A 27,850-nucleotide genomic window follows, 5' to 3' on the forward strand; every position below is an offset into this window, starting at 1 on the left:
GTTTCCTCTTATTCAAATCCATTATTCTACCCTGAAGTTTTAGGAAAAATGTCAATCGCCACCTGTACAAGTAGTTGGTACTGCACATTTTATTAAGCAACACCCAAAATGCTGGAGTAACTCAGTGGGTCCGGGCGGCATCTGTGAAGGGAATGGAGAGGCGGCGTTTCGGGTCGGGATCCTTCTTCAGGCGCTGGTCAGACTGCAGCTGCAGTATTGTGAGCAGTTTTGGGCCTCATATCTGAGGAAGGATGTGCTGGCGTTGGAGAGAGGAGGTGGCATTGGTCCAGTGGAGGTTTAGGAGAATGATGGTCCCGGGGATGATCAGGTTAACGTATGACGAGCATTTGACGACACTGGGCCTGCTCTCGCTGGAGTTTAGAAGGATGTGGCGAAACCTCATTGAAACTTACGGAACAGTGAAAGGCCTGGATAGAGTAGACGCGGAGAGGATTTTTCCTCTAGTGGGAGAGTCTAGGACCAGAGGGCTTAGCCTCAGAATAAAAAGACATACCTTTTGAAAAGAGATTAGGGGGAATTTCAAGTGGTGAATCTGTGGAATTCATTGCCACAGATGGCTGTGGAGGCCAAGTCATTGGGTATTTTTAAGGCAGAGATTGACAGATTCTTGATTAGTAAGGGTGTTGGGCGTTATGGGGAGAAGGCAGGAGAATGGGGTTGAGAGGGAAAGATAGATCAGCCTTGACTGAATGGCGGAGTGGACTTGATGTCGCCTATCCATTCTCTCCACAGATGCTGCCCGAACTGCTGAGTTTCTTCAACCTTTGTGCTTATTCAAGATTCCAGTATCTGCGGTCCCTTGTGTCTTCTGCATTTTATTACTTGGATACCCAGTAAATAAGGATTCAAAACTTCATTAGTACAATAAAACATGCTAAAACTTACTAAAAGGCTTTGAAACACAATGCGTCGGAGAAATGGGCTAAGAAGAGGCAGATGGAATTTAATTGTGATAAACACGAGTTGATGAGGCTTGGGGGTACTAATGAGACTAGAACGTACACCTTCCGAGCCAAGATCCAAGAAAGCATTGAGAAATGCAGGTAACTTGGCAGGCAAGTGAAAGATCCTTGAAGATGGCAACATGGTTAAAAAGCCACAAGGGACACGGAACTTCATTAGTCGGGACTTTGAATAAGTTATGCTCCAGCGTTATTAAAGAATGAATGAATGAATACGTTTCTTGTCATTGCACAATACTGTGCAACAAAATTCCATTGCATCTCCTCCGGTTAAAAAATACAAACACGACACCCATTGACACATATGTACACTTATTAGTAAAAATAATAAACAAGTATTTAAAAATAATTTTTTTAAAATGTTGCATTTCTTGGAATTACATTTTGCTTCCCCAGTGTTCTCTGTTGGAATTAAGTTCTTTTATCGCACATGGGTAGAAACTATTTTTTAGTCTACAGACTACAGGCGAGCCTTCAGAGACCTGAATCGCCTCCCAGAGGGTAGCAGAGTGAAAAGGTGGTTGGCAGGGTGGGATGTGTCCGGCTTGATGTTTGTGGCCCGGCGCAAGCATCCGGCCCTATATATATCATTATAAAACATTTATCACCAGGAGTACCACGTACAGTTCTGCTCACCACACTATAGGAAACATATGAAAGTACTGGAGCGGGTACAGGGGTGATTCATCAGGATATTGCCTGGGATGGATTGCTTTGAGGTATGAGGAGAGATTGGAAAGGCTAGGTTTGTTTAAGAGGGGACATAATTGAGGTGTATAGAATTGACAGATATAGGTAGGATAAACTGCAGGAAACTATTTCCCTTTTCAGAGGTTTGTAAAACTAGAGGACATAGATTTAGAGTAAGGGATAAAAAATAAAGGTTCAAGAAGGAACTGCAGATGCTGGAAAATCTAAGGTAGACAAATGTGTTGGAGAAACTCAGCGGGTGCAGCAGCATCTATGGAGCGAAGGAAATAGACAACGTTTCGGGCCGAAACCCTACTTCAGACCGAAATATAGAGGGGATCTGACAAGGACCTTCTTCGCCCAGCGACCTGAAAGAAACTGCTTCATAGAGTGGTGTAGCTAGCAGCATTTAATGAGGTAACTGAAGCACCCGGAGAAAACCCACACGGTCACAGGGAGAACATACAAACTCCGTACAGACAGCGCCCATAGTCAGGACTGAACCCGGGTCTCTGGCGCTGTAAGACAGCGACAGTACTTAAAGTGGTAAAGGGAATTCATTTGGTGAAGGTTAAATACACGAGTCTAACATCAAAGTGCAGTCAGCAAAACTCCACTGCAGTCTGGAAAATGTTGATTGCTCAGTGAAGAATTGCCAACGTTTCCAGCAGTTTCCAGGGCACTAACGAGAAGCCACTAAATACTCAATTTAAAGCTTTGCCTGAAACACACACAAACATCTCTGAAAATTAGTGGTAGTCATTTTATTAAATGCATTGAATAATTCAATCATCTATTTAAATATAGTCCCAATGGTTCAGGCCAACACCCAATTACACATCTTATTGACGTTTTCCCCCCAGTTTCACAGAAACCTTTTGATCGGACTTTAGCTTTATCTTGCACTAAACGCTATGGACATTATTCCCTGTCATATACTTGTGCGGGGATCGCTGGTCGGCGCGGACCCGGTGGGCTGAAGGGCCTGTTTCCGCGTTGTATCTCTAAACTAATGATTAGTACATGCAAGTACAGCATGGAAAACTATCTTACCTCAGTGGGGATGGTGGGAAAATATAGTGGGATCTACTTGTAATAAAACGCACTGAATTGTTAGAAGTGACATGAATCAAACTATCCAGAATTGATTAGTGTGATACGACACTGCATTGCCATGTAAACCAAACATAGAAGGAGAATTATGGTACATAGTCAATGACGAACACCTCCTTCTCCTGATCATACGTTATTTAAGTTTAGGAGGGAAGTGCAGATGCTGGTTTACACTGAAGATAGACACAAAATGCTGGAGTAACTCAGTGGGGATAGGCAGCATCCCTGGAAAGAAGGCAAGGGTGACGTTTCAGATCGACCCTTCTTCAGTTTGAAGAAGGGTGTCGGCCCTAAACGTTACCCATCCCTTCTCTCCAGAGATGCTCCTGTCCCGCTGAGTTACTCCAGCATTTTGGGTCTATCACTCGTATTTATATTGGTCAAAAACTAATTTACAGGGATCTCAATTTAATTCTTTTCTTGAAAGTGTTGGGCAGATGTCTTACATTAATATTCTCTCACAGAAGATATATTAGATGCACTTTTTGACATAACCCAGACATAACAGATATTTTTATTTCATAATATGAAAACCATATGGAAGCGAGGTTTTACACCATAAAACAATTGTCAATGGTTACATTTAATATCGACAAGTGGGAGGTCGCGGTTAAACAGATTTAAATGTAAAAAGCCTAACCAAAATCTACTCTACATTATTCAATAGGATTTAGACAATAGACAATAGGCGCAGGAGTAGGCCATTTGGCCCTTCGAGCCAGCACCGCCATTCAATGTGATCATGGCTGATCATCCCCAATCAGTACCCCGTTCCTGCCTTCTCCCCATATTCCCTGACTCCGCTATTTTTAAGAGCCCTATCTAGCTCTCTCTTGAAAGCATCCAGAGACCTGGCCTCCACCGCCCTCTGAGGCAGAGAATTCCACAGACACCACTCTCTGTGAGAAAAAGTGTTTCCTCGTCTCCTTTCTAAATGGCCTACTCCTTATTCTGAAACTGTGGCCCCTGGTTCTGGACTCCCCCAACATCGGGAACATGTTTCCTGCCTGTGGCGTGTCCAAGCCCTTAACAATCTTATATGTTTCAATAAGATTCCCTCTCATCCTTCTAAACTCCAGGGTGTACAAGTCCAGCTGCTCCATTCTCTCAGCATGTGACAGTCCCGCCATCCCGGGAATTAACCTTGGGGATAGGAATTACCTTCCTTTCCAAACTATGAGACCTAGCACCCACAATAGAAACAATCGGCAATTTGCGTTGAAGTTCTGGATATATTTTCCCAGTTTTATTGGACGTATTCAATATTAAGCTTTTGGAATGTCAACTTCAGTGAAATTGAACAAATTTCCAATTATTTGGCTTGTCTGTTAAACTTAAGTACCCTCTCAATCATCATGTCTCTTTTATTTTTATACTGTCCTTGACTTCCCTTGTCAGCCATGGTCGCCTCTTACTCCCCTTAGAATCTTTCTTCCCCTTTGGAATGAATTGATCCTGCAACTTCTGTATTATTCCCAGAAATACCTGCCATTGTTGTTCCACTTTCATCCCTGCTAGGGTCTCTTTCCAGTCAACTTTGGCCAGCTCCTCCCTCATGCCTCCATTGTCCCATTTACTCTAATACTGACACCTCGAATTTTCCTTTCTCCTTCCCTAATTGTAGATTAAAACTTATCATACTATGGTCACTACCTCCTAATGGCTCCTTTACCTTGAGTTCCCGTATCAAATCCGGTTCATTACACAACACTAAATCCAGAATTGCCTTCTCCTTAGTAGGCTGCTCTAAGCTGCTCTAAGAATCCATCTCAGGTGCACTCCACAAACTCCCTTTCTTGGCCAGTACCAACCAGATTTTGAAATCTCCCATAACCACCGTAGCATTACCTTTTCGACATGCCAATTTTAATTCTTGATTCACCTCACACCCTATATCCAGGCTGCTGTTTGGGGGCCTATAGATAACTCCCATTAGAGTATTTCTACCCATACAATTCCTCAGTTGTATCCATACTGACTCTAAATCGCTAAATCATCCCCCCTCTGCCCACCTGTCTGTCTTTTCAATAAGATGTATACCCCTGAATTTTCAGTTCCCAGCCCTGGTCCTCTTGCAGCCATGCCTCTGTAATTCCCACAACATCATGCTTGCCAACTTGTAACTGAGCCTCAAGCTCATCCACTTTATTTCTAATACTTTGTGCATTCATTTATAATACTTTTAATCCATTATTCACCTCACCTTTCACATCGATTCCTATTTCACTTCGGTCTCATACGGAAGTGCTACTGATCTTGCCGAAGATGCCCACATCAAAAGTAAAAGTTTTTAGAAGTTTGACTATTAACTTTTGCAGCTGAATGTTTCTCTTCCCTCACATTGTTCTAAAGGTACAATTCAGACAGGTTTTGAAGAATGCAATAGACACAAAATTCTGGAGTAACTCAGCTGGATCTGCTGTTCCTTCCTACACATTTTGAAGAATGTTGTTCTCTCCTCCCTTAACTACCTGTGTATCCCCAATCTAAAATAAACAATATAAACACTTGGGCAGCTTGCAACCAAACGGTATGAATTTTGATTTCTCTAACTTCAGGTAACCCTTGCATCCCCTCTCTCTCCGTCCTTCCCCCACCCATCGTTATACCAGCTTCAAAGTTGTCTTGTTGAGTTTCATTGTCTGTGACTCATTTTCACCTAGCTCACGGCTAACTATGGCCTATCTCCTTTAATATCGTTACTTTTTTGCACATCTTTTATTAATATGTTCCATATCTCCCTATATATCACCTATATCTCTTGTTTCCCTTTCCCCTAACTCTCAGGAGGGTCTCAACCCAATACTTCACCTATTCCTTTTTCTCCAGAACTGCTATCTGACCCCCTGAGTTGCTCCAGCTTTTTTATGTCTATCTTTGGTTTAAACCAGCATCTGCAGTCCCTTCCTACACATATTGAATTACCTTATTGTTTTATAATTTGTCATGAATTCAAAAACTGTAAAAACTTTACATAGTCAAGATACACCGTTAAACATTTACATACAAGTCCAAGCTAACATCGATGTTCTACATTGACATTTTACCATCTATAAAGGACATGGAGATTAAATGAACAGAATTTCAGATCATGTCCATATTCTTGGACACCCATGGATAATATTGTTGCCCAACAACTAGAAAAAAAAGTACAGAATGTGGTATGACTTATAAACTCAATAAAATAGTTCTTTTAAACAGAAGTATCCAACCCAATGTTTTTTATAGGTAGTTGGCACTGATACACAGATGTTATAAACTTCAAAGTCTACACCTCTATCACCAACTTGTTGGCAATGTGTACATTTTTTTTAATGAATGTTTTTGATACTAAGCAGGTAGACACTGAGCTCCATCCAATTTCAAATCTATTCCATGTTGCTGCTGTGCCTCCCAACATACTTCAATTCCAATTATGCGTAGGATAGAAGATAAACACAAAGTGCCGGAGCAACTCAGCGGGTCAGGTAGAATGGCTGGAGAAAAAGGATGGGCGATGTTTCAGGTCGGGACCCTTCTGGATAGGATTAGAGGGATATGGGCCAAACGCAGGTAGGCGGGACTAGGGTTGATGGGGCATGTGGGTGGGCGTGGGCAGAAGGGCACGTTTCCCCGCTGCATGACTCTGCGGCTAACAGGGAGATGACACAGGAGCTTGATAGCTTGGTTCAAACTTTGGTACACTTTCTTCACCACCAGTGCAGACTCTTGACCAAATCACCGTTCACACCCCCTTCCCAGAGGTGCCGTCACATAGCTTTAATTCTACCTCATTCGGTCTTTCTGTTATTGCACTCTTTTGCATTATATTTCAGTGCACTCCATCCTTGCACCATTTTGAAGTTCTGCCCTCGTCACCATCTATACCATTACTATGAATATTGCTAACTCTATGACTTCACTCGAACAAGACATTTCAATGCACCCTGGTGTATAGGACAAACTAATCAGAATCTGAATCTTTAACAAAAAAAGCATAAATGATGGCAAATTTGCTACCAAGAATAGAAAATGCAGTCCAAAACAAAGCACACTAGTTAGGAAATCCTAACCAGTTTTTTTTTTAAGATCAGATTCTAAGATCTGATTATTAACAAATCTTTACATACCCAATTCCCATAACTGGTTGTGTAGGAAGGAACTGCAGATGCTGGTTTAAATCGAAGATAGACACAAAAAGCTGGAGTAACTCAGCGGGTCAGGCAGCATCTCTGGAGAAAAGGAATGGGTGACGTTTCTAGTCGAGACCCTTCTGAAGAAAAGGTCTTGACCCGAAACATCACCCATTGCTTTTCTCCAGAGATCCTGCCTGGCCCGCTGATTTACTCCAGCCTTTTGTGTCTATACCATAACTGGTTGCAACGGCTTGGTGGATAATCAATTTAAAATCTAGGTAATATGACCCCAACAAAATCAGAACATTTAAACAGAGTTCTTAGTACAATTGCAAGCTGGATTTAAAATCAAATTGGAGTACTGGTACTTAAGCTCTACTCCCACCAAGAGTGTTCAACCCTTCCAATCTCCCAGTTGCCAGGGACTTTCCCAAGGGCCCAAGCTCTCGCCTCGTGTCACATGCGAATCCTTGCATTTGTTGTTAGATGGGGAATGTTCACTAGGTCCTGCCAGCAAGTTCCACAACGACTTCCACAACTCTGACCGTGCCAAGTTTTTTGGCCATTTTTGGAATCTCCCCCATTCCCCCGACAGACCTCAAGGTCCAGAAATCGGTGGACTATTGCCCGGCATTTTTACACTGCTCGCTTCATTCCATCAACGCCACTGGCAGCCCCACAGACCCTTGAAATCTAGACATAACACCGTAAATGCAACGGAGGTTTCCAGACTCCTGGAATTCAAATTAAGAACATGTAAAAAAATGACTACAGAGACTTTCATCTCATTGGTTTTGGATACGTTTGAACCAAGATCTGAGTGTTGAATAGGTCGATGCGAAAAACCATGCTGTTAAGTCATTCACGCATGCTGCGTACATAAGAAGATTAATCGCGGAAGCACATTTCGTTTGTTTTTAAGCTGCGTTGGAATTTTACACCTCGATTACCTCATTTAATGCGTGATAACCTTTCATTTTATTCAGCTTTTTATCCTTTCAATTCACGAAACGCAGCCACAAATGTAAAAATTTCAAAGAGCATACATAAACAATCGGAGGAATTGAAGTGCGGGTCTGAAGGCCTTTGCAGAAACTTAGTGGGAAAACTCTAAGAAATATAATATTTATCACTACATTTCAGTGGAAAATTTAAATTATTATAACAACCGAAAGACATAATTCAACTAAAATAACCTAATTCAATGCTAATTGTATAGCTCAAAGATGCTTTAAAGTGCTTTCAAATAAAACGTGACAAATCCAATAAAAACTGGAAAATGGACATGAATTTAAGAGACAAAATTGGTTATTTTGAAAGATATTTCAGCTTCTATTGTAATCCTTGCTCTGATATTTATTTTCAGCTCTGTAAAATGTTTGAAACATTAGTTTAAAAGCTGTTTAAAATCTCAGTTTAAAACGGGCGGCGCAGTGTTCTAGTTGCTGCCTCACAGTACCAGACCTGGGTTCGATCCTGACTACAGGTGTTGTCTGTATGGAGATTGTACGTTCCCCCCTTGACGGCGTGGGTTCCCTCCGGGCGCTCAGGTTTTCTCCCACACTCCAAAGACGTACAATTTGGAGGTTAATTGGCTTTGGTAAAATTGTAAATCGTCCCTAGTGTGTAGGATAGTGCTAGTGTACGGGGTGATCGCTGGCCGGCGCGGACTCGGTGGGTCGAAGGGCCTGTTTCCACAACTGTATCTATAAACTAAACGACATTTTACTTTCTCCTTGAATTCTATTAGAACAGTTCAATGTACCAAGCAAGCTTGATAACAATAACTGAAGACAGACACCTTTTACCCTTTACACCTGATGACCGATGGTGCCAGGCATAATTTAAAAAGAGTTTCTCCAGCATTTTTGTCTACCTTCGATTTTCCAGCATCTGCAGTTCCTAATTAAACATTAAAAAAAAGTCTGTCAGAGATTGCTTGCTCCTTCTGGTGATCTTTGTTTGAGGTTGTCAGTGAGTGCTGTCCTTTTTCACTGATGACTGCAATACCCTGATCTAGCTAAAGGATGAGTTTTTTTACCTGGCACCAAATCAGCAAGTGCGGTTAATTACAGATTCCACCTTCCAAGAACTGCTGGATGAACCAACGTTGCAACAATTCTTTGAACTCTACTCCCAGAGTTCTTTAGTCACTTCTGGCTGTAGATTTGAACAATTTCCAGGTTGGAGCTACTGCTCTTTGATATCCAGAGGACTGGCCAAAATCAAGCTTCACAAGCCACAGGCAGCGAGCACAACACTTCCTGCCAGACAACAACGTTGATGGCCCATGAGTTGTTTCCACCAACCCACTTGGATTGGCCGGTAAAGAGAAGGGTGTCACGATTGGAAAATCTGATTGGCTCCACTTTGCGTCCCCCACCGAAAAAAAAGATTCTGCAATCGAGGGTTCCAAGTTCTCTCCTACAATCGTTCGTAGAATGTGGGTGCAATTCAAATCTGCTGGCAAGGAACAGCCCCAATGTAAGTTGGGTTGAGGGTCACTTCTACAATTCTCCCACACGGACAGCACCCGAGGTCTCCAAAAACGTTTTTAAAACCCCCCAAAAATTACTGGTGCACCAAGTGTCTGCGATATAAACGGGTTGGCAAGACTTCAAAACCCACGTTAAACTTCATGAAGAAGATTCGTGATGCAGTTGCTGGTTTATATCGAAGATAGACACAAAGTGCTGAAGTAACTCAGCGGATCAGGGAACATCTATGGAGAAAAAGAACAGGCGACGTTTCAGGTTGAGACCCTTCTTCAGACTGAAGAGTCAGGGGAAAGGGAAACGAGAGTTTATAGATGGTGATATAGAATTCTATAGACCAAATGAATTAAAGATATGCAAACAGATTTTTTTTCAGATTCTTGGGATATATTTAGTGCCATTTCCTCGTTGTCTTCAGAAGAGACAGACACATGGGTGTCCCTCATCCTCATCAGTTTGTCCTGGACACTCGATGGAATTTTCTCACAAGAAGAGATTGAGGAACATTTCAGTTTAAATATACAGCGTGGAAACCGGCCCTTCGGTCCACTGGGTCCTCATTCGATTACCCCATTCACACTAGTTCTGTGTTATCCCACTTTTTCAATAGACAATATGTGCAGGAGTAGGCCATTCGGCCCTTCGAGCCAGCACCGTCATTCAATGTGATCATGGCTGATCATCCACAATCAGTACCCCGTTCCTTCTCCCCATATCCCCTGACTCCGCTATCTTTAAGAGCCCTATCTAGCTCTCTCTTGAAAGTATCCAGAAAACCGGCCTCCACCACCCTCTGAGGCAGAGAATTCCACAGACTCACAACTCTCCGTTCTAAATGGCTTACCCCTTATTCTTAAATTTTGGCCCTTGGTTTTGGACTCCCCGAACATTGGGAACATGTTTCCTGCCTCTAGCGTGTCCAAACCCCTAATAATCTTATATGTTTCAATAAGATCCCCTCGCATCCTTCTAAACTCCACAAACATTATGGTTATTTTACAGATAGTCACAGGAAGAACTTGCAAACTCCACGCAGACAGCTCCTGAGGTCAGGATTGAACCCAGGTCTCTGGCACTATTGGGGGTGTCAATTCCAGGTAGAAGAGACACTCGGGTTACGGCCTCAACATGGACACATACTTATACGAACCAGGAGCAGGTCCAGTGGATCGGGATCACTTGGAAATGACCTTGGAACCTGAATCGTCTCTCTGAAATGGAACATTTGAGCCTTTGATCTCCTCACTATCAATTACTTGAAGATACTACGGATCTGGTTCAAATGCCTCAGGCCTGCTCCAAAACTTGGAGAAACAAGTGCCAAGCCCAAACAAAAGCTGATGAAAGGATTGGGTGCTCACTCACCAGAACTGGAAAGAAAACTGATACCTGGGTACGAGATGCTGAACATTTTACTCCAAGTGGTGTGCGTCTGGCCCAATCCCCAGAACATCGCTGGCACAATTCTGTTTGGCAATCTAGAACTGAAATAATTCTCAAGGACATAATATATCCGTCATATGGAGGAAGTGGTTCGGGAAACAAGAATCTAAAGTGCTGATACTTCTAATGTCCATTTTCTTATCAATCTGCTTCAGATGGTGCACATAATATTTATATTATTACACATTGAGTTGGGATGGGAGATTGCAACCTTCACGTGGTACGCCCTGTTTCGACGAATGCAATCAACCTGGCGTGCACAATCAAATAAGATCAAATAGAACAAGTTGTCCTACAACGTTAGGCTGTGCACTCCATACGCAAGAAGAAGAAGAAGACACATTGAGTTCCATCTACTTGACAGGCAGCATCTCTGGAAAAAGGAATAGGAGACGTTTTTGGTCGAGACCCTCCTTCAGACTGAATTTTTGATAGACCCGCTGAGTTACTCCATCTTTTTGCGTCTATCTTCAGTCTAGACCAGCATCTGCAGTTCCTTCCTACACATTCTGTCTACTTGACAGTTTGGAAAGGCTGGGTCTAGCTACCCTGAACAAGTGTAAAAGGACACAGTCAGCACAAAACCAGCACTTCATTTCTCCTAGATAATTCAATAATAATTTTAAAATTCATATAAATCTACTTTAATTAACCTGTTGCTATTTAGGCATTTGCAACTAATTTAAAAATTACTTGTGTTGTTCAATAATGGTTTATCAAGAAACTCTTTCCAAAAGCATCATGATAAACATATCATGATAAATTTAGTGTATTAGTGTATACGCAACTGCAAATACTGGTTAATACTGAAGATAGACACAAAATACTGGTAGTAATTGGTACCGTTGCTGTTTTCTCTCCAACAGTATGAACACTGGATTCTCCAATTTTAGATAACACCCCCCCCCCGCCCTTCTTTCTTTCCCCCTCTCTCTTTCCTGCTCCTCACCCTGGAATGCACCCATTTCTCTCATAATACCACACCCCACCTCCCTTTAACCTATATCCCTACCTCTGCTTTATATTCACTCCACTTCTCTCCTTATCTGATGCCCTTACATCTCTAGACTTTGTCAACCCACCTTCACCTATCACTATACCTCTCACTTGCAACCTCTTTTCCAGCTTTATCCCCCTTACTACAATTAGTCTGAAGAAGGGTCCCCTAATTTGTCCCTCATGTGTAACATAATGCTAGTTTACGGGTTGATTGCTGGTCGGCGCGGACTCGGTGGGCCGAAGGGCCTGTTTCCGCACTGTATCTCTAAAGTTCCAGTACTGGGAAACTATATTTGTACGCCACCTACTTTCAGCATATCTTATTACCAATCTTCTGGCCATTTAATATGGCCCACAGTTTTCATAGACTTCAACCCATGTTTATGCCTTGATTTCCAATGTAGTCAGCATACACCTCTTAAAACTCATGCAATTGAAGCTGCCTCCTCTGACAGCTCAATCCATATACGTACCACCCTCTGTGTGAAAAAAGGTTTCCCCTCAGGTTCCTATTAAATTGCTCCCCTCTCACCTTGAACCCATGTCCACTGGTTCTTGATTCCTTTACTCTGGGTAAAAGTGTAAACGTTGTATTTAAGAACTTAATGTCCTTTGTTGACATCAATATCCTGATGAGAGCATGGTTGTGTTTTTATAAAATATCACTTTAATGTAAGAATTAAATAATAAGATTGAACAAGTCAGTAGCACAGGCGGCACTTGTGAAGAATAAAAGAGCTTTACGATTTGGCTGAACAACTTTTCATTGGAAAGATTCTGATGCAAGGTTATCAATGGAATCATTAACTGAGTTTCCCTCAGCACGGATGTCTCTTGACTTACTGAGAACTTCCACAATTTTCTTTTATGTCAGATTTCCAGCATCTGTCGGGTTTTTGTGGGTTTCAAAAAAGAAAACAAACCTAATTACAGTGCTTTCAATTAACACTGCCGTCGCTGAAAGTCCGAACATTGAAATTTGTTTCTTGATTCAGTAACAAAAATTAGCAACCTACCTTGGTCTCTGTTCCAACACGTTGACGTGTAGCTGCAACCATCTCCAATTTAGCATTGTTAGGTACATTGGCAAATCTCCACTGCTGGGACAAATCCAAAACTGTTCTCTGGAACCTATAATCAAATGATCAATCTTCAACGTTCTGCATAAGTAAAAACGTAGTGAACACTGGCAATATGCAGAAAAAGCTGGAGTAACTCAGCGGGGCAGGCAGCATCTCTGGATAGAAGGAATGGGTGATGTTTCGGATCTTCAGACTGCATCGGGGCTACCTCCTGCACCCATGCAGAACTCACAGACTTCATTAACTTCACCACTAATTTCTATCCTGCACTCAATCTCTGACATTTCCCTGCAGTTTCTTGATCTCACTGTGTCCATCTCAGGAGATAGGCTATTGACTGACATCTATAACATTTTATTTGGCACCCATTCCTTCTATCCAGAAATGCTGCCTGCCCCGTAGAGCTACTTCAGCATTTTGGGTCTATCTTCGGTGTAAACCAGCATCTGCATTTCCTTCCTACACTGGAAATATGCCGGTCGGTTAACATAGGTGATGTAGAACCAGAGTTCACAGTTCATATCATTGACTTTTCATGGGATGACCTTTCAAGGAAACGTGCTGAGTATTTTCATCATTTTTTGCTTTAAACGCAAATATTCTGTTTCTGCCGTATTTTGATAAATAACCTCAAATTCTTTCAAACCACATAATTCAGGAGAATAGTTGCTGGATTCATGATCAAGGGCAATGCAATGTTTATCCTAAGAACCCATAGCTCTGATTATTTTACTTTTACATTTGAAAGAACTTTTATATTAACTGATCCTTCAAAGTATTATTTTTAGAGGATATGGAATTGTACAATATGAAATTTGAATGGTACGATAATTTGGATTTTGAGATGTGTCGGTGATGATAAAAAAAGGGATTGATTGCTTGTTGACTTCAGCATGCAAACCAACACAGTGGTACAGCTGGTGGAGCTGCTCCTTACAGCACCAGAGGCCTGCATTCGATCCTGACCTCGGGTGTTGTCTGTGCAGTTTTCACGCTCTCCTTATGACCGAGTGGGTTTCCTCCCACATACCAAAGGCATGCGGGTGTGTTGATTAATAGGACCTCTGTATAATTTCACCCAGTATGTGGGGAGTAGGTGAGAAAGTGGGATAATATAGAAATTGTGTGAATGGGTGATTGATGGTAGATGCGGTCGAAAGGCCCGTTTCCATGCCGTATCTCCAAAGCAAATGAAGCATTCAATGAACGGATTGTGTGGGAAGGAACTGCAGATGCTGGTTCACGCCAAAGATAAGACACAAAATGCTGGAGTAACTCAGCGGAACAGGCAGCATCGCTGGAGAGAAGGAATGAGTGACGTTTCGGGTCGAGGCCCTGAACAGATACTAGCAGATCTTATGTAGACAAAAATGCTGGAGAAACTCAGCGGGTGAGGCAGCGTCTATGGAGTGAAGGAATAGGTGTCGTTTCGGGTCGAGACCGAAGGGTCATCTATTCCTTTGCTCCATAAATGCTGCCTCACCCGCTGAGTTTCTCCAGCATTTTTGTCTACCTTTGATTTTTCCAGCATCTGCAGTTCTTTCTTAAACAACTAGCAGATCTGATGAGGATTTGCATAAGGACAATAATGTCTGCAGGCAACAATATAGCAAGTAGAACCATTATTCTGTGAAAAAGGGAATTCTGTGCTCAACCTCGACACAGACTCTCAGATCAAAAGATCCAATCGAAAAGTAATAAAGACTTCAAGCGAAGGACAATTACACAGCATTTTCTCAGCTGGTTCAACATATATTCAGCAACTCAAGGCTACCCTAGAAGGAGGTTACATTACATGGAGCTCAATGAGGTACATCATTTGTCCATATTAGTCTATGCTGTAAATTATTGCAAGATTATGATGCATCTGCAACCAAATGAAAGGTCTGGACACACAGATGTACCATTTGGTAGTATCGTGCTCGCAGAACCAGTGTGACACAGCTCCCAACTATCCCAAAACATTGGACTGAAGAAGGGTTCCAATCCAAAACGTCACCTATCCTTTTTTCTCAGGAGATGCTGCCTAACCCGCTGAGTCCCTACAGCACTTTGCATCTATCTTCAATTCCAAAATATTACAGTGAAACTGTTGTCTCATACATTCCAAATTTCTGACAGTCCATTAGTATTGAATATCCATCCAAAAATAAACGATTCAACGTTAAAACATAATTTATGCTGATGGATTAAATATAACTGAAAATGATCTTGATCTAAATTTAATTGTTGCTGCAGGAGATTTTCCTGGTCCGGGGAAATTACAAGCACTGGGAATGGCATATTTTTACGACAAAGTATTATAAAACACATGTTTAATCATATATACACCTATAACAATAACAGATTGGTTCCTTTTCTCATTGAAGTGAAAGACTTAAAACAAAAGTAGACAATTTTAATTTAAAAAGTCTTACTTGAGAGCATATTCCTCAGGATCCAAGCTATGTTTTCTGCACACTTCTTCTAAAACCTAAAATACAAAATCAAAAATAAACTGATTTTTATCTTGGGGAAACCGAAGTTTAGTTTAGTTTTGTTTATTGTACGATGTACCGAGGTACAGTGAAAAGCTTTTTTGTTGCATGCTATCCAGTCAGCGGAAAGACTGTACAAGATTACAATCAAGCCATCCACAGTGTTACAGATACAGGATAAAGGGGATAATGTTTAATGCAAGATAAAGTCCCGTAAAGTCCGATTAAAGATAGTCCAAGGGTCATCAATGGCATAGATGGTAGGTTTGGACTGCATTCTAATTAATAATAGTATGGTTTTGTTGCCTGATAACGGCTGAGAAGAAACTGCCCCTGAATCTGGAAGTATTCATTTTCACACTTCTGTAACTCTTGCCTGAAGGACAAAGGGAGAAGAGGTGCGACTCATCCTTGATTGTGCTGGTGGCCTAGCGAAGGCAGTGTGAAGTGGAGATTGAATCAATAATAGCTCACAAAAAATATAGTCAAGGTGGTGAAGAAAACCTTTGACACGCTGGCCTTCATCAGTCAAGGTGTTGGGTATCAAAGTTGTGATGTTACGTTACAGTTGTCCAAGATATTACGAATATCTTGGTCAGTTTTGGTCACCCTGTGATAGGAAAATGCTATTAAACGGGAAAGAGCGCAGAAAAGATTTACACTGACGTTGCCATGACTCAAGGAACTGCGCTATAGGGAGAGGTTGGACAAGCTCGGATTTTATTCCTTGGAGCATAGGAGATTGAGGGGTGATCTTATATTATAATAAGGGTGTGTAAAATCTTAAGGGGGGACCAAGTGAATGCACACTTATTTTCAGGGAACAAGAACTAAAGGGCAAAAGTTTATGATATTTAGTAGGAACCCGAGGGGCAACTTTTTCTCGGGGAATGGTGGGTATATGGAATGAGCTGCCAGAGGAACTGGCTCAGATAGTACAACAACAACAACAACATTTAAAACATTTGGATTTAAAAGGTTTAGCGGAATATGGGTCAAATGCAGGCAAATGGGACTAGCTTAGATGGGCATCTTGGTCCGGCTGAAGGTCTGTATTACTGTAGGCTCTAAAGTGTTCAGTGTTCAGCATTTTGCCATCTGCCAACACCAATCGATTTTATTGATTAGTTTAGTTTTGAGATATAGCGTGGAAACAGGCATTTTGGCCCACCAATCAACAATCACCCATTCACACTAGTTCTGTCCTAGAACTGATCAATCCAGTTTGTGGTGATCTCTGTGCAAATGAGTTGTACATGACAATGAGTTACAGTTCAAAATAACAAGGCTAGAAACCCGATTTACTGAATATTGTTCATGATTAGGTTTATTATTGTCACGTGTGGTAAGGTAGAGTGAAAAGCCTTGTTGTGCATGTTATCTGATCAAATTAGATAATACTATACATAAATACAATCAAGCCAAACTCAAGTGCAATAAGTCTTCTTCTTATCGAGTCCACACACAAGATTAGAAGTTGTTCAGCCAGAGCTGAACACACTTCTCGGCATCTGCAGAAAATGGTGTCTGTCTTGTCGCTTCTTGAGCGCGGTGGTGGAAAGATTGGTGGAAAGAGGGCTGCCACGTGAACGCTCCTTCCTTGACCCCAGTGCAATAAGTAGAGCAAAGAAAAAGATATAGTGCAGAATATAGCTCTCAGCATTAAACATATAGCACTCTCGGCATTGAATATTTTGCTCTCAGCATTGAAAAGCCCTCTCAGCGTTGTATATAAAGCCCTCGGCATTGAGAATATGGAGTACATTCAGGTACAGCTTTCTGGATTGCTTAGATAATGGTATAACTGTATTTTTGCCAAGGACATGCATACCTGCAACACTATGTGCAATCTAAGGACTATTGTACTTGAGATAGATACAACGTTCTGGAGTAACTCAGTGAGTTTGGCAGCATCTCTGGTGAAAAGGTATAGGTGACGTTTCAGGTCAGACCTTCAGTCTAAATTAGCATCTGCTGTTCCTTCCCACAATTATTGTACTAGAATTTGGCTTGATGGTGTTTATGCGCAGAATTATCTGATCTGTTGGGATAGCATGCAGAACAAGGCTTTTCACTGTTCCTCAGTGCACTATAATAAATCTAATGCTCCGATCAGGAGAGGATTGGTGCCAGGGTGCAGTATCCTATTGTATTTATGTATAGAATTATCTGATCTGCCTGGATGGCATGATGCAGAACAAGGATCATCACTGTACCTCGCTATACATGACAGTTATCCATTATCATGTACACTGTGAACAGCTCGATTGTAATCATGTATTGTCTTTCCACTGACTGCTTAGCACGCAACAAAAACTTTTCACTGTACCTCAATACACATGACAATAAACTAAAAGTGAAACTGAAACTCGACCATTAATGTTACAATCAGGGGTGGATTGGTTCCCTATTTACCATTACATTCAAAATTGGCGCCAGGGTGCAGAGTCCTATTGTAGTAATGTCCAGAATGATCTGATATGCTTGGATAGAATGCAGAACAATGTTTTACACTGTAGCTCTGTACACATGACAATAATCAATCTGATGCTACGATCAGGAGAGGATTGGTTCCCTGTTAATCATGACATGCAGGATTGGTGCCAGGGTGCAGCGCCCCAGCAGCAGGAGTAGAGCTGCCCGCCCACAAGTGTGAGGGGCACCGCCTCGGTGGACCGGGGACACGACACGACAGCAGCAACAACAACAGCAGCAGAGTTGCCCCCATGAGTGAGGGGCACAACCTGGGAAGAGGGCCCGGTAACAGCAGCAACAGGGTTGCCCCCATGAGTGAGGGGCACGGCCTGGACCGAAGGCCTGGCATCATCAGCAGCATCAGTACCAGAGTTGCCCCCATGTGTGAGGGGCACGGCCTCAGTGGGGGCGGGGGGACAGGGCACCAGCAGCCAGAGGCCGGGCCCTTGTCTCCGTCGCTCACCTGTAACAGCCGGGTGCCGGCCGCCACCTTCACCTGCTGCCGCCGCCCGTTCGGGGCCAGCACCGTCACCGTCGTCACCCCAGCGGCCGCCATGGCAGTGACGCGCCTCCCGCACAGTGAGCGGTGTGTCGGCGGATGGCGGGTCTGCGTCGGCGCGGTGCCGGCAACTGGGGGGGGGGGGGTTGCAGGCGGGTCTGCGCAGGTGCGGTGCCGACAGGGGCGATGCGAACGAGTTTGCGCAGGTTCGATGCCGACAGTGCCGGCGCTGCGCAAGCGCATTACGCGGAGATCCGGCACCCACCGGCACCAGAATCATTGCGCGTGTGCACGCCGCATATTCCCCCCACCCTCCAACTACAGGGGCGCAACAGCATTAGTTGAACGTGACAAGGAATGTCAACGTGTAAAGGAAGGAACTGCAGGTGCTGGTTTATACTGAAGATTAACGCAAAATGCTCAAAGAGTCAAGAGAGTTTTATTGTCATGTGTCCCAGATAGGACAATGAAATTCTTGCTCAGTGGGACAGGCAGCATCTCTGGAGAGAAGGAATGGGTGTCGTTTCAGGTGGAGACCCTTCTTCAGACTCTTCTTCGACCACGAAACATCACACATTCCTTCTCTCCAGCTCATTGCGTCCGTCTCGACTCTAGCACTTAATTCCGCGCACAGTAAGGAGCCAACTGTTGCAACGATTTTAAAAGCCAAGCCAAGGCAAACAATTTGGCTGCCACCCGACAACCAAAATTCATTTTGTGAACACAAACTTTTTAAAAAGGCGAGGCAAACAATTGGGCAGCAACCACTTTACAGCAGCATTCAGGGGAGTAACCGTGGAGTAGACGTGCGTTCAGTATTATTCGCAGCTCAGAGAGCCGTGACCGTCTTGCTTCCTGGGTCTAGCAGAGATTGAGTGAGGGACTACACTTCCAGGTTTTATAGTCCTTCCACCCCCCCCTGCCACCAGCGGGGGCAGCAGAGAAAATGGCAATTTAAAAAAAAAAAACATTAATATCTCTCCGATTTTTCATCGATGGGAAAAATCCACTGGTCCCGGAAGCCGGAGGGGGGCTCTAAGCGAGGTGGCCAAAAATGACGGCCGTAGGTCGCGGCGTTCTCTCGGGAAATCGCAGCACAGTGGGCCAAAAGCGATCAAGATCAGACTTTTAGTAATATAGATTGAGCTTCAGTCGAGCAGATTTATTCAGTTCATTATAGAGTGATACAGCGTGGAAACAGGTTCTTAGGTCCGACGATCCTTGTCACTGTTTTTCCTGAACAGCTCCGTGACGGAGGACTGTGATTTATGGGCTGTTCGTAGGGACAAGGTCAGACACGGACATCAAGTGCTCCTGGAAGGTTTATTGGCCTCCCAGCAGAGCAAGATGTCCGTCGGGGAATGTTACCGACTGCCCCGCTTCAGACTGCAGGAGTACGTGCTGAGCGACGCACTGAAGCCAATGCCAAGGCTCTGTGGAGGAGGACCATAGTCTAGGGTCCTTCCCCTGCTAGACATTGGGGGGCAGAATCTGCTGGAGATGCCCCTCAACCAAGGGAATGGATTTCACCCCAGGATCATATTGTAAATATTGGCCAAAATAAAAAATAATACAAATGGAGGATCTTTGCATCTGCAGGGCCTGATTGGTCAATTTCTGGGTAAAAGTGCAAGCTGCGAGCTGGCGCCAGCTAGTCTGAACCCTAGATTGATATGCAAGATGGGGAAAGATCCAGATGTCCTGTCTATTGTTAAATGTATGAGGACTTTGCAGAAGAGCTCAAAGGTGTTGCAGATGCATTAGCAGGACTGGCCGACTGCAGAACGGCTGTAAATACTGTTAATAATGTTGTAGGGTGTTTGTGGTACTGTTTGATGATTGGCTGAAGTGAAGCCTTGTTTGAATTGTTTATACTCCTGGGAGAATGTTGCATTATTTAATTAGTTGACTTCCTTTCCGAAAGCTTCTGTAGAAACATTATTATGGGGTGCTTTGTAATTAGGTTCGGGTAACTGTCAATAACACTTTAATGTAATCAATATCTGTGATTGGTTTGTAGGGGTTACCACCCCCATGTAGATCTGCCCCACAGGGTTCGATGACCTATAAAAGGTAACCCCCCCAAGAGGTTTATTGTCGATCTTCTGGAAGAGTGCTTGGGCTTGCATAACCTTTTGGAGGTGTCTGCTTGCACGAGGCTGAAGGCCTTGGACAAGCAGAGACAAGGATCGATCCCGTGGTGTGGTTAGGTATTGTATAGGGGATTCGTTACTGTTTCATAAAATAAAGTTTAGTGGTCCAGTGCTTGACTCTGTGTTTTACTGAAACATAGACATAGAAATTAGGTGCAGGAGTAGGCCATTCGGCCCTTCGAGCCTGCACCGCCATTCAATATGATCATGGCTGATCATCCAACTCAGTATCCCGTACCTGCCTTCTCTCCATACCCCCTGATCCCCTTAGCCTGAACTAGACTAAGGGGGGGGGGGGGGGGGTAGCTCTAGGCTGCCTAATGGCACCAGAATGACAAGGGCCTCGTATCCTGGACTACAGGCGCAGTGGTCAGCCAGAGGAGCTGTTGGCACCAGTGACCCTCGATCCTGACTACAGGCGCTCTGCATGGGTTTTTTCCCTGTGACTTGCCTGGGATTTTTCCGGGTGCTCCTGTTTCCTCCCACATACCAAAGACTTGCAGGTACGTAGGTCAATTAATTGGCTTCTGTAAATTGTCCCTGGTGTGCAGGATACAACTGGTACATGGGTTGGTCGACGTGGACTCGGTGGGCCAAAGGGTCTGTTTCCGCGCTGTACCTCTAAAATAAATCTAAAGTATGAAACTGTGTGGGAAGGAACTGCAGATACTGGTTTGCATTGAAGATCGACACAAAATGCTGGAGTAACTCACTCGAAACCTCACACATTCCTTTTCTCCAGAGATGCTGCCTATCCCGCTGAGTTATTCCAGTTTTTTGTGTCTATCTTTAAAGTAGGAAGCTGTTTTATTGTTTGTTCAAAGCTAACCCAGCTCTTATCAGCATTTTTTCAATGATCTCTTTGATGACAATTAAAGCAATCTAATTAAGTGTAGGAAACGCAAACATTCCTTGTTGACGCATTGAACGAAATTGAATGAGTTCTCAACAAATAGACAATTGAATTGATGAATGGGGTCAACAAACTAAAGATTGCTCAGACTGGAGAGACAAAGCAAGTGACAAGAACAAAAAAACACATAATACATCTCCAGGTGTCAATGCAGTGATCAGAAAGTGAAAGACATGGTCAGATCTAATCTATTTGACCACGTAAACCATGCAGACAGACAGATAGATGTTATCATATTTAGATTAATGTTTAAGAAAGAACTGCAGATGTTGGTAAAATCGAAGGTAGACACAAAATGCTGGAGAAACTCAGCGGGTGAGGCAGCATCTATGGAGCGAAGGAATAGGCGACGTTTCGGGTCGAGACCCTTCTTCAGCCTGTATTAATTGGCTAACTAAACTTAGGCTAATGATGGTTTCTGTATTGTGTAGGAATGATATGCAGATTCTGGTTTACACCGAAGATAGACCTTCTCCACTGCCAACAATGAACCATTGTGATTTGCTTTGATTTGTCCTTTTGCATAGCTTTGTTCCTTTGTTCTATGTACCTTTTCATATCTCTCATTTCCCTCTCCCCTGACTATCAGTCTGAAGACGGGTCTCCACCTGAAATGTCACCTGTTCCTTTTTCTCCAGAGATGCTGCCTGACCCGCTGAGTTACTTCAGCATTTTCGTGTCCATCTCCACTGTCTCTGTATCCGCCTGGTGCCTCACAATGTGCTACCCAGGCTGTCCAACATTGCCTTTTAAGATCATGGTGCTTTCTATTACAATAGACAATAGGTGCAGGAGTAGGCCATTCGGCCCTTCGAGCCAGTACCGCCATTCACTGTGATCATGGCTGATCATCCACAATCAGTACCCCGTCCCTGCCTTCTCCCCATATCCCCTGGCTCTGCTATCTTTAAGAACTCTATCTTATGCCCCTGTCCCACTTAGGAAACCTGAACGGAAACCTCTGGGGACTTTGCGCCCCACCCAAGGTTTCAGTGCGGTTCCCGGAGGTTGCAGGTGGTTGCCAGAGGTTGCAGGTAGTGAAAGCAGGTAGGGAGACTGACAAAAACCTCTGGGAACCGCACGGAAACCATGGGTGGGGCACAAAGTCTCCAGTGGTTTCCGTTCAGGTTTCCTAAGTGGGACAAGGGCATAACTCTCTCTTGAAAGCATCCAGAGAATTGGCCTCCACTACCTTCTGAGGCAGAGAATTCCACAGATTCACAACTCTCTGGGTGAAAATGTTTTTCCTCATCCATGATCTAAATGGTCAACCCCTTATTCTTACATCTCAGTGTTCCTGTGAAGCAATTGTAAACCCCATGCTGCCTCTAATATCTCAGGCCAGGCATTTCACATCCGAACAAGCGCCGGGTTAAACCCCTCTGTCTTAGAGATAGAATGAAAGATGGTAGACACAAAAAGCTGGAGTAACTCAGCGGAACAGGCAACATCTCTGTAGGGAAGGAACGGGCGACGTTTCGGGTCGAGACCCTTCTTCAGGCTCGACCCGAAAGGTCACTCATTCCTACCCTCTAGAGATGCTGCCTGGTCCCGCTGGGTTACTGCAGCATATTGTGTCTATCTTGGCTTTTAAACCAGCATCTAAAAATCGAAGGTAGACAAAAAATGCTGGAGAAACTCAGTGGGTGAGGGAGCATCTATGGAGAGAAGGAATAGGCGACGTTTCGGGTCTCTCCATAGATGCTGCCTCACCCGCTGAGTTTCTCCAGCATTTTGTGACTACAATCGCTTTTGCCGGTTCACTAAGAGCCTTAGATCAATCCAAGACGCCATCATTAATGGCACCACATTTTTGTTTAAGTGTCTACTTAAAGAATGCCTTCCGTCTGGTCAGTCCGTGTTTTAAAAAAAAAGTAAATCAAGTGCCTATTCACTCCAGTCTAAGGTATTAAAGTTGCGTTGTCTTATTTCTGTGCGCTGGGGGCTGCAAGCTAGCCAGTGGCACTCTGCACCTGTTTCTGATGATGAGCCTGTCTGCATGTAATGACTGAATTTTTTTTGCCTATTCTCTTTGATGTAACCTGACCCGCGCATTTCCATATTATGGGATTTGCGGCTTATAAAACCACATTTGAAGCACGTGCAAATCAAAAATAACCCGGGGAGGGGAGGTCGCGGGAAGGAGAAAGGTCGCGTTTGCCATTGAATATGCAAAATATGTAGAGTAATGAGGGTGATTTAGAGCGCAAAGATGGGCGTGCTGAAAGACTGAAGCCGGGACAATGATTACCATCCAGCCCCGTGCATCGGTTGGAGTCCGATGTAATATTCCCGATGTTGGGGAAGTCCAGAGTCAACATGTTCCCGATGTTGGGGGTGTCCAGAACCAGGGGCCACAGTTTAAGAATAAGGAGTAAGCCATTTAGAACGGAGACGAGGAAACACTTTTCCTCACAAAGAGTGGTGAGTCTGTGGAATTCTCTGCCTCAGAGGTGGAGGCCGGTTCTCTGGATGCTTTCAAGAGAGAGCTGGATAGGGTTCTTAAAGTTAGTGGAGTCAGGGGATATGGGGAGAAGGCAGGAACGGGATACTGATTGGGGATGATCAGCCATGATCACATTGAATGGCGGTGCTGGCTGGAAGGGCCGAATGGCCTACTCGTGCACCTATTGTCTATTGTCTAATAGAAATACCTGGAACACAATTTAAAAAGAAAACAGAGAATAAATAGCAGGGCAGCCGCTTCCAACATCACCAGCAGTTGGAATGTTATTAACGCCGGAAGAAGACTGCGGATGCTGGGTGGTTCACACCGAAGGAAGGAAGACACACAAAGCTGGAGTAACTCAGCGGTTTAGGCAGCATCTCTGATCGTCTTTCCTGACTGCTATTTATATGTTCAAGAAGGAACTGCAGATGCTGGAAAATCGAAGGTAGACAAAAGTGCTGGAGAAACTCAGCAAGTGAGGCAGCATCTATGGAGGAGACGAGGAGAACTTCTTCAAAGTAGGCATACCAAAGTAGGCTATTTATATTATGACTTGCCTCAACTCCTTTTCTCCAGCGATGCTGCCTAAAGATCTTTGATGCTGCCTGGCTCGCTTAGTTACTCCAGCACGTTGTGTATTAACTAGCATCTGCAGTTCTTTGCTTATAAGTTATGATACTCATACTCATACTTAATGTATTAGCCAAGAATGTTTTGCAACATACGAGGGATTTGATACAGTCACACTAATAAAAAGCAACAGGACACACAAAATACATTCTAACACATTTCATCATGATTGGACGCCACAATCCATTATCTTGTGGGAAAGAAAATAACCCCAAGAGTATTGGAAGCAAGGAACTACAGATGCTGATTTATTTTGTTTAAAAGACACAGTAGACAATGGGTGCATGAGTAGGCCATTCGGCCCTTCGAGCTAGCACCGCCATTCAATGTGATCATGGCTGATCATCCCCAATCAGTACCCCGTTCCTGCTTTCTCCCCATATCCCCTGATTCCGCTATCTTTGAGCCCTATCTAGCTCTCTCTTAAAAGTATCCAGAGAACTGGTCTCCACCGCCATCTTCACTGAGGCAGAGAATTCCACAGACTCACAGACTCACAACACAAAGTGCTGAAGTAAATCTTTGTGTGTAACTTCAGTGTAAAGCAGCATGTGCAGTTCCTTCCTATTAAACTAATCTTTGTTTGGGCATTAAACTAAGTTTCACGACCTATATATTGTTGTTATACCCCCCCCCCCCCTTTCCCGGACTATGAATTTATGATATCTTTGTGTATATATTCACAAATTCCTTATCAATCAGCGGGTGGTGTGTATATCGAACGAGCTGCTAGAGAAGGTCGTTGGGAAGCAGGGGTGGCACAGTAGCGCAGCGGTAGTGTTGCTGCCTCACTGCGACTGAGTCCTGGGTTCGATCCTGACCTCGGGTGCTGTCTGTACGGAGTTTGCACGTTCTCCCTGTGACCGCATGGGTTTTCGCCAGGTGCTCCGGTTTCCTCCCGCGCTCCAAAAATGTGCAGGTTTAGTATTGGGTTTGTTTAGAGATACAAGGTGGAAACTTCATCCCTCCGAGCCCACGCTGACCATTAATCACCTGCACACTACTTTTCTGCCCTACACACATACGGCAATTTACAGAAGCCAAGCACCTGCACGTCTTTGGAATGTGAGAGGCAGACAATATGGAACCAGGCCCTTCGGCCCATCGAGTCCACGCCGACCATCGATCACCCGTTCACGCTAGCTCTATGTTATCATTGCTATATTCTAGAGTCCCGTAGCCGGTGGCGTTCGGGCCCTCCTCGTCGAGGCGTTCGGCTCCTGCATCGGGGGGGTTCTAGACACTCCCTACCCACCAGGAGCAGTTTACAGAGGGCCTATTAACCTGCAAACGCCCTCATCTTTGGGATGTAGGTGGAAACCACAGTGACCCATAGAGTCACAGGGAGAACGTACAAACTCCATCACAGACGGAAGCCGAGGTCAGGATCGAACCGGGGTCTTTGTCGCTGTGAGGCGGCAGCTCTACCCGCTGCGCCACCGCGCCGCCTATGTTGTCGTACCATTCTGAGACGTTCAGCCATTACAGTGCAATAACTAAAATAATATAGGAAGGAACTGCAGATGATGGTTTAAACCGAAGATAGACACAAAAAGCTGCAGTAGCTCTAACGGGCCAGGCAGCATCTCTGGAGAGAAGGGATGGGTGACGTTTTGGGTCGAGACCCATTTCCAGCATTGGGCTCAGAGAGCTATGTAGACGTAGTTATGGGTGAGTTTTCTGAAGCACAATAGCTGGCACAAACACCCTGGTAATTCCAACCACATTTTGTTGCCACTGTGGATGCACGGCTGCAGCGTGGAGTCTGGTCTCACTTACGGAGAGCAATCATTTTGTGAGATATCGGACGGCTGCTGATCCCGTGTAAGTAATTCCCAGCTAAACTTACCACCTTCCGCAGAGGCAGAGAAAAAAAAGTGAGGTGAAAATTGCATTTAATGCCAGCATTCAAATTCTCCTTCCTTATTCCTTGTTCCCAATATCCATTCTTTTTGTTTAGTTTAGATTGTTATTGTCACGTGTGCCGTGTTTGCGCGTTCTCCAGTCAAAGCAACTACTATGCATGAATACATGCAAGCAGTCCACAGTGTACTGGTAAAGGTGAAAAGGGTAAGGTAGACGAAATGCTGGAGAAACTCAGCGGGTGTGGCAGCATCTATGGAGCGAAGGAATAAGGTTCATTTATTGTCACATACACCAATTGGTGTAGTGACATTTCACTGGCCAGGTCAGTCATACAATTTTAAAAAGCAGCAGACTCAAAAACACATTTTAATATGAATATCCATCACAGTGACTCATGCACATTCCTCACTGTGATGGAAGGCGAAATAAAGTTCAAGTCCTTCCCTTTTTGTTCTTCCTTGGTCGGGGGCCTCGAGCCCCCGGTTGACGGGACGGTCTTGAGTCCCGTAGCCGGTGGCGTTCGGGCCCTCCTCGTCGAGGCGTTCGGCTCCTGCATCGGGGGGGTTTGTCAGCTCCCCTACGCCGGGCGATCGAACCTCCCGTCGGGGCTGGACGAACCTTCTGCGGCGTTAGAGCCTCGCCCGACACTGCGAGCCCTTGATGGTAAGTCAGTCCGCAGGCCGCAGTGGGAGCGCTCCCAGGCAAGGGATCCGCTCCAATGTTAAGTCCGCGCCCCGCGGTGGGGCCCACGACAGTCCGAGGCAGCTTTTTCAACTCCAGCGATGGTAGGCCGCAGAGTCCGGAGAATGTGTTCCGAAACTTGATCACCTCTCCAGGAAGGTAAGAACCTGAAAAAAAAAAGTCCCCCCCCCACAAAAAAACAAACAAACAGAAGAACATTAAAACAAACATTAAACAAACACTAAAAATAACAAAAATGATGAAAAAAAAACGAACAGCCTGCTGGCGGGGCTGCCATCTCCCTCCTCCGGCGCCCCCTGGAATAGGTGACGTTTCGGGTCGAGATCCTTCTTCAGACGTTCTAAAGGTTAAAAGGATACAACGTTCAGTATAGTTTTAGTTTGGTCTTGCGCCCAAGCAACTGGAAGCCTGTGTCAGTGTCAGTGGCAGAACAGCAGCCAGCAGCTTCGAGGATCGGCGTGTAGAGGGCTGACCAAAGCCAGGGAGAGGAGAAAGTCTGCCGCCCAGAAGCTGCCAGCGATGACCTTCATCTGTCCCCACTGCCCTCGAGTGTGCGCTTCACGAATTGGACTCGTGAGCCGGGATCAGAACTCACCAGAATTGAGACCAAAGATCTTTGATTGAGAATGCACAAGCCGCCATCGCCGGTACCGACGGGCCAGCACCACTAGTTTAGTTTAGTTTAGTTTAGTGTATGGTCACATGTGGATTGTCACCTTGTCGTGGTGGGGAAGCTTGTGTGGTCCTGAGATCATGAGATCGATGC

At 44.3% G+C, this 27,850-nt stretch overlaps 1 protein-coding gene across 2 annotated transcripts in view; it reads right to left on the minus strand.

Annotated features, from left to right (window-relative positions):
* aspscr1 (ASPSCR1 tether for SLC2A4, UBX domain containing) overlaps window positions 1-27,850 on the minus strand; it is a 170,786-nt gene that overhangs the window by 137,448 nt on the left and 5,488 nt on the right. Inside the window, exons 2-4 of one of the 2 annotated variants that reach the window (XM_055653819.1) lie at window positions 18,336-18,452; window positions 15,338-15,393; window positions 12,855-12,969 (exon numbers count right to left, since the gene is read on the minus strand). In XM_055653819.1, the coding sequence (XP_055509794.1) occupies window positions 12,855-12,969; window positions 15,338-15,393; window positions 18,336-18,428 (264 nt within the window). In that variant the 5' untranslated portion in view covers window positions 18,429-18,452. Of the gene's footprint in view, window positions 1-12,854; window positions 12,970-15,337; window positions 15,394-18,335; window positions 18,630-27,850 lie in introns of those variants that run through there. The other variant, XM_055653818.1, reaches the window with a different exon arrangement.

The sequence above is a fragment of the Leucoraja erinacea genome, chromosome 23, assembly GCF_028641065.1.
Source record: "Leucoraja erinacea ecotype New England chromosome 23, Leri_hhj_1, whole genome shotgun sequence".
Lineage (NCBI taxonomy): Eukaryota > Metazoa > Chordata > Chondrichthyes > Rajiformes > Rajidae > Leucoraja > Leucoraja erinaceus.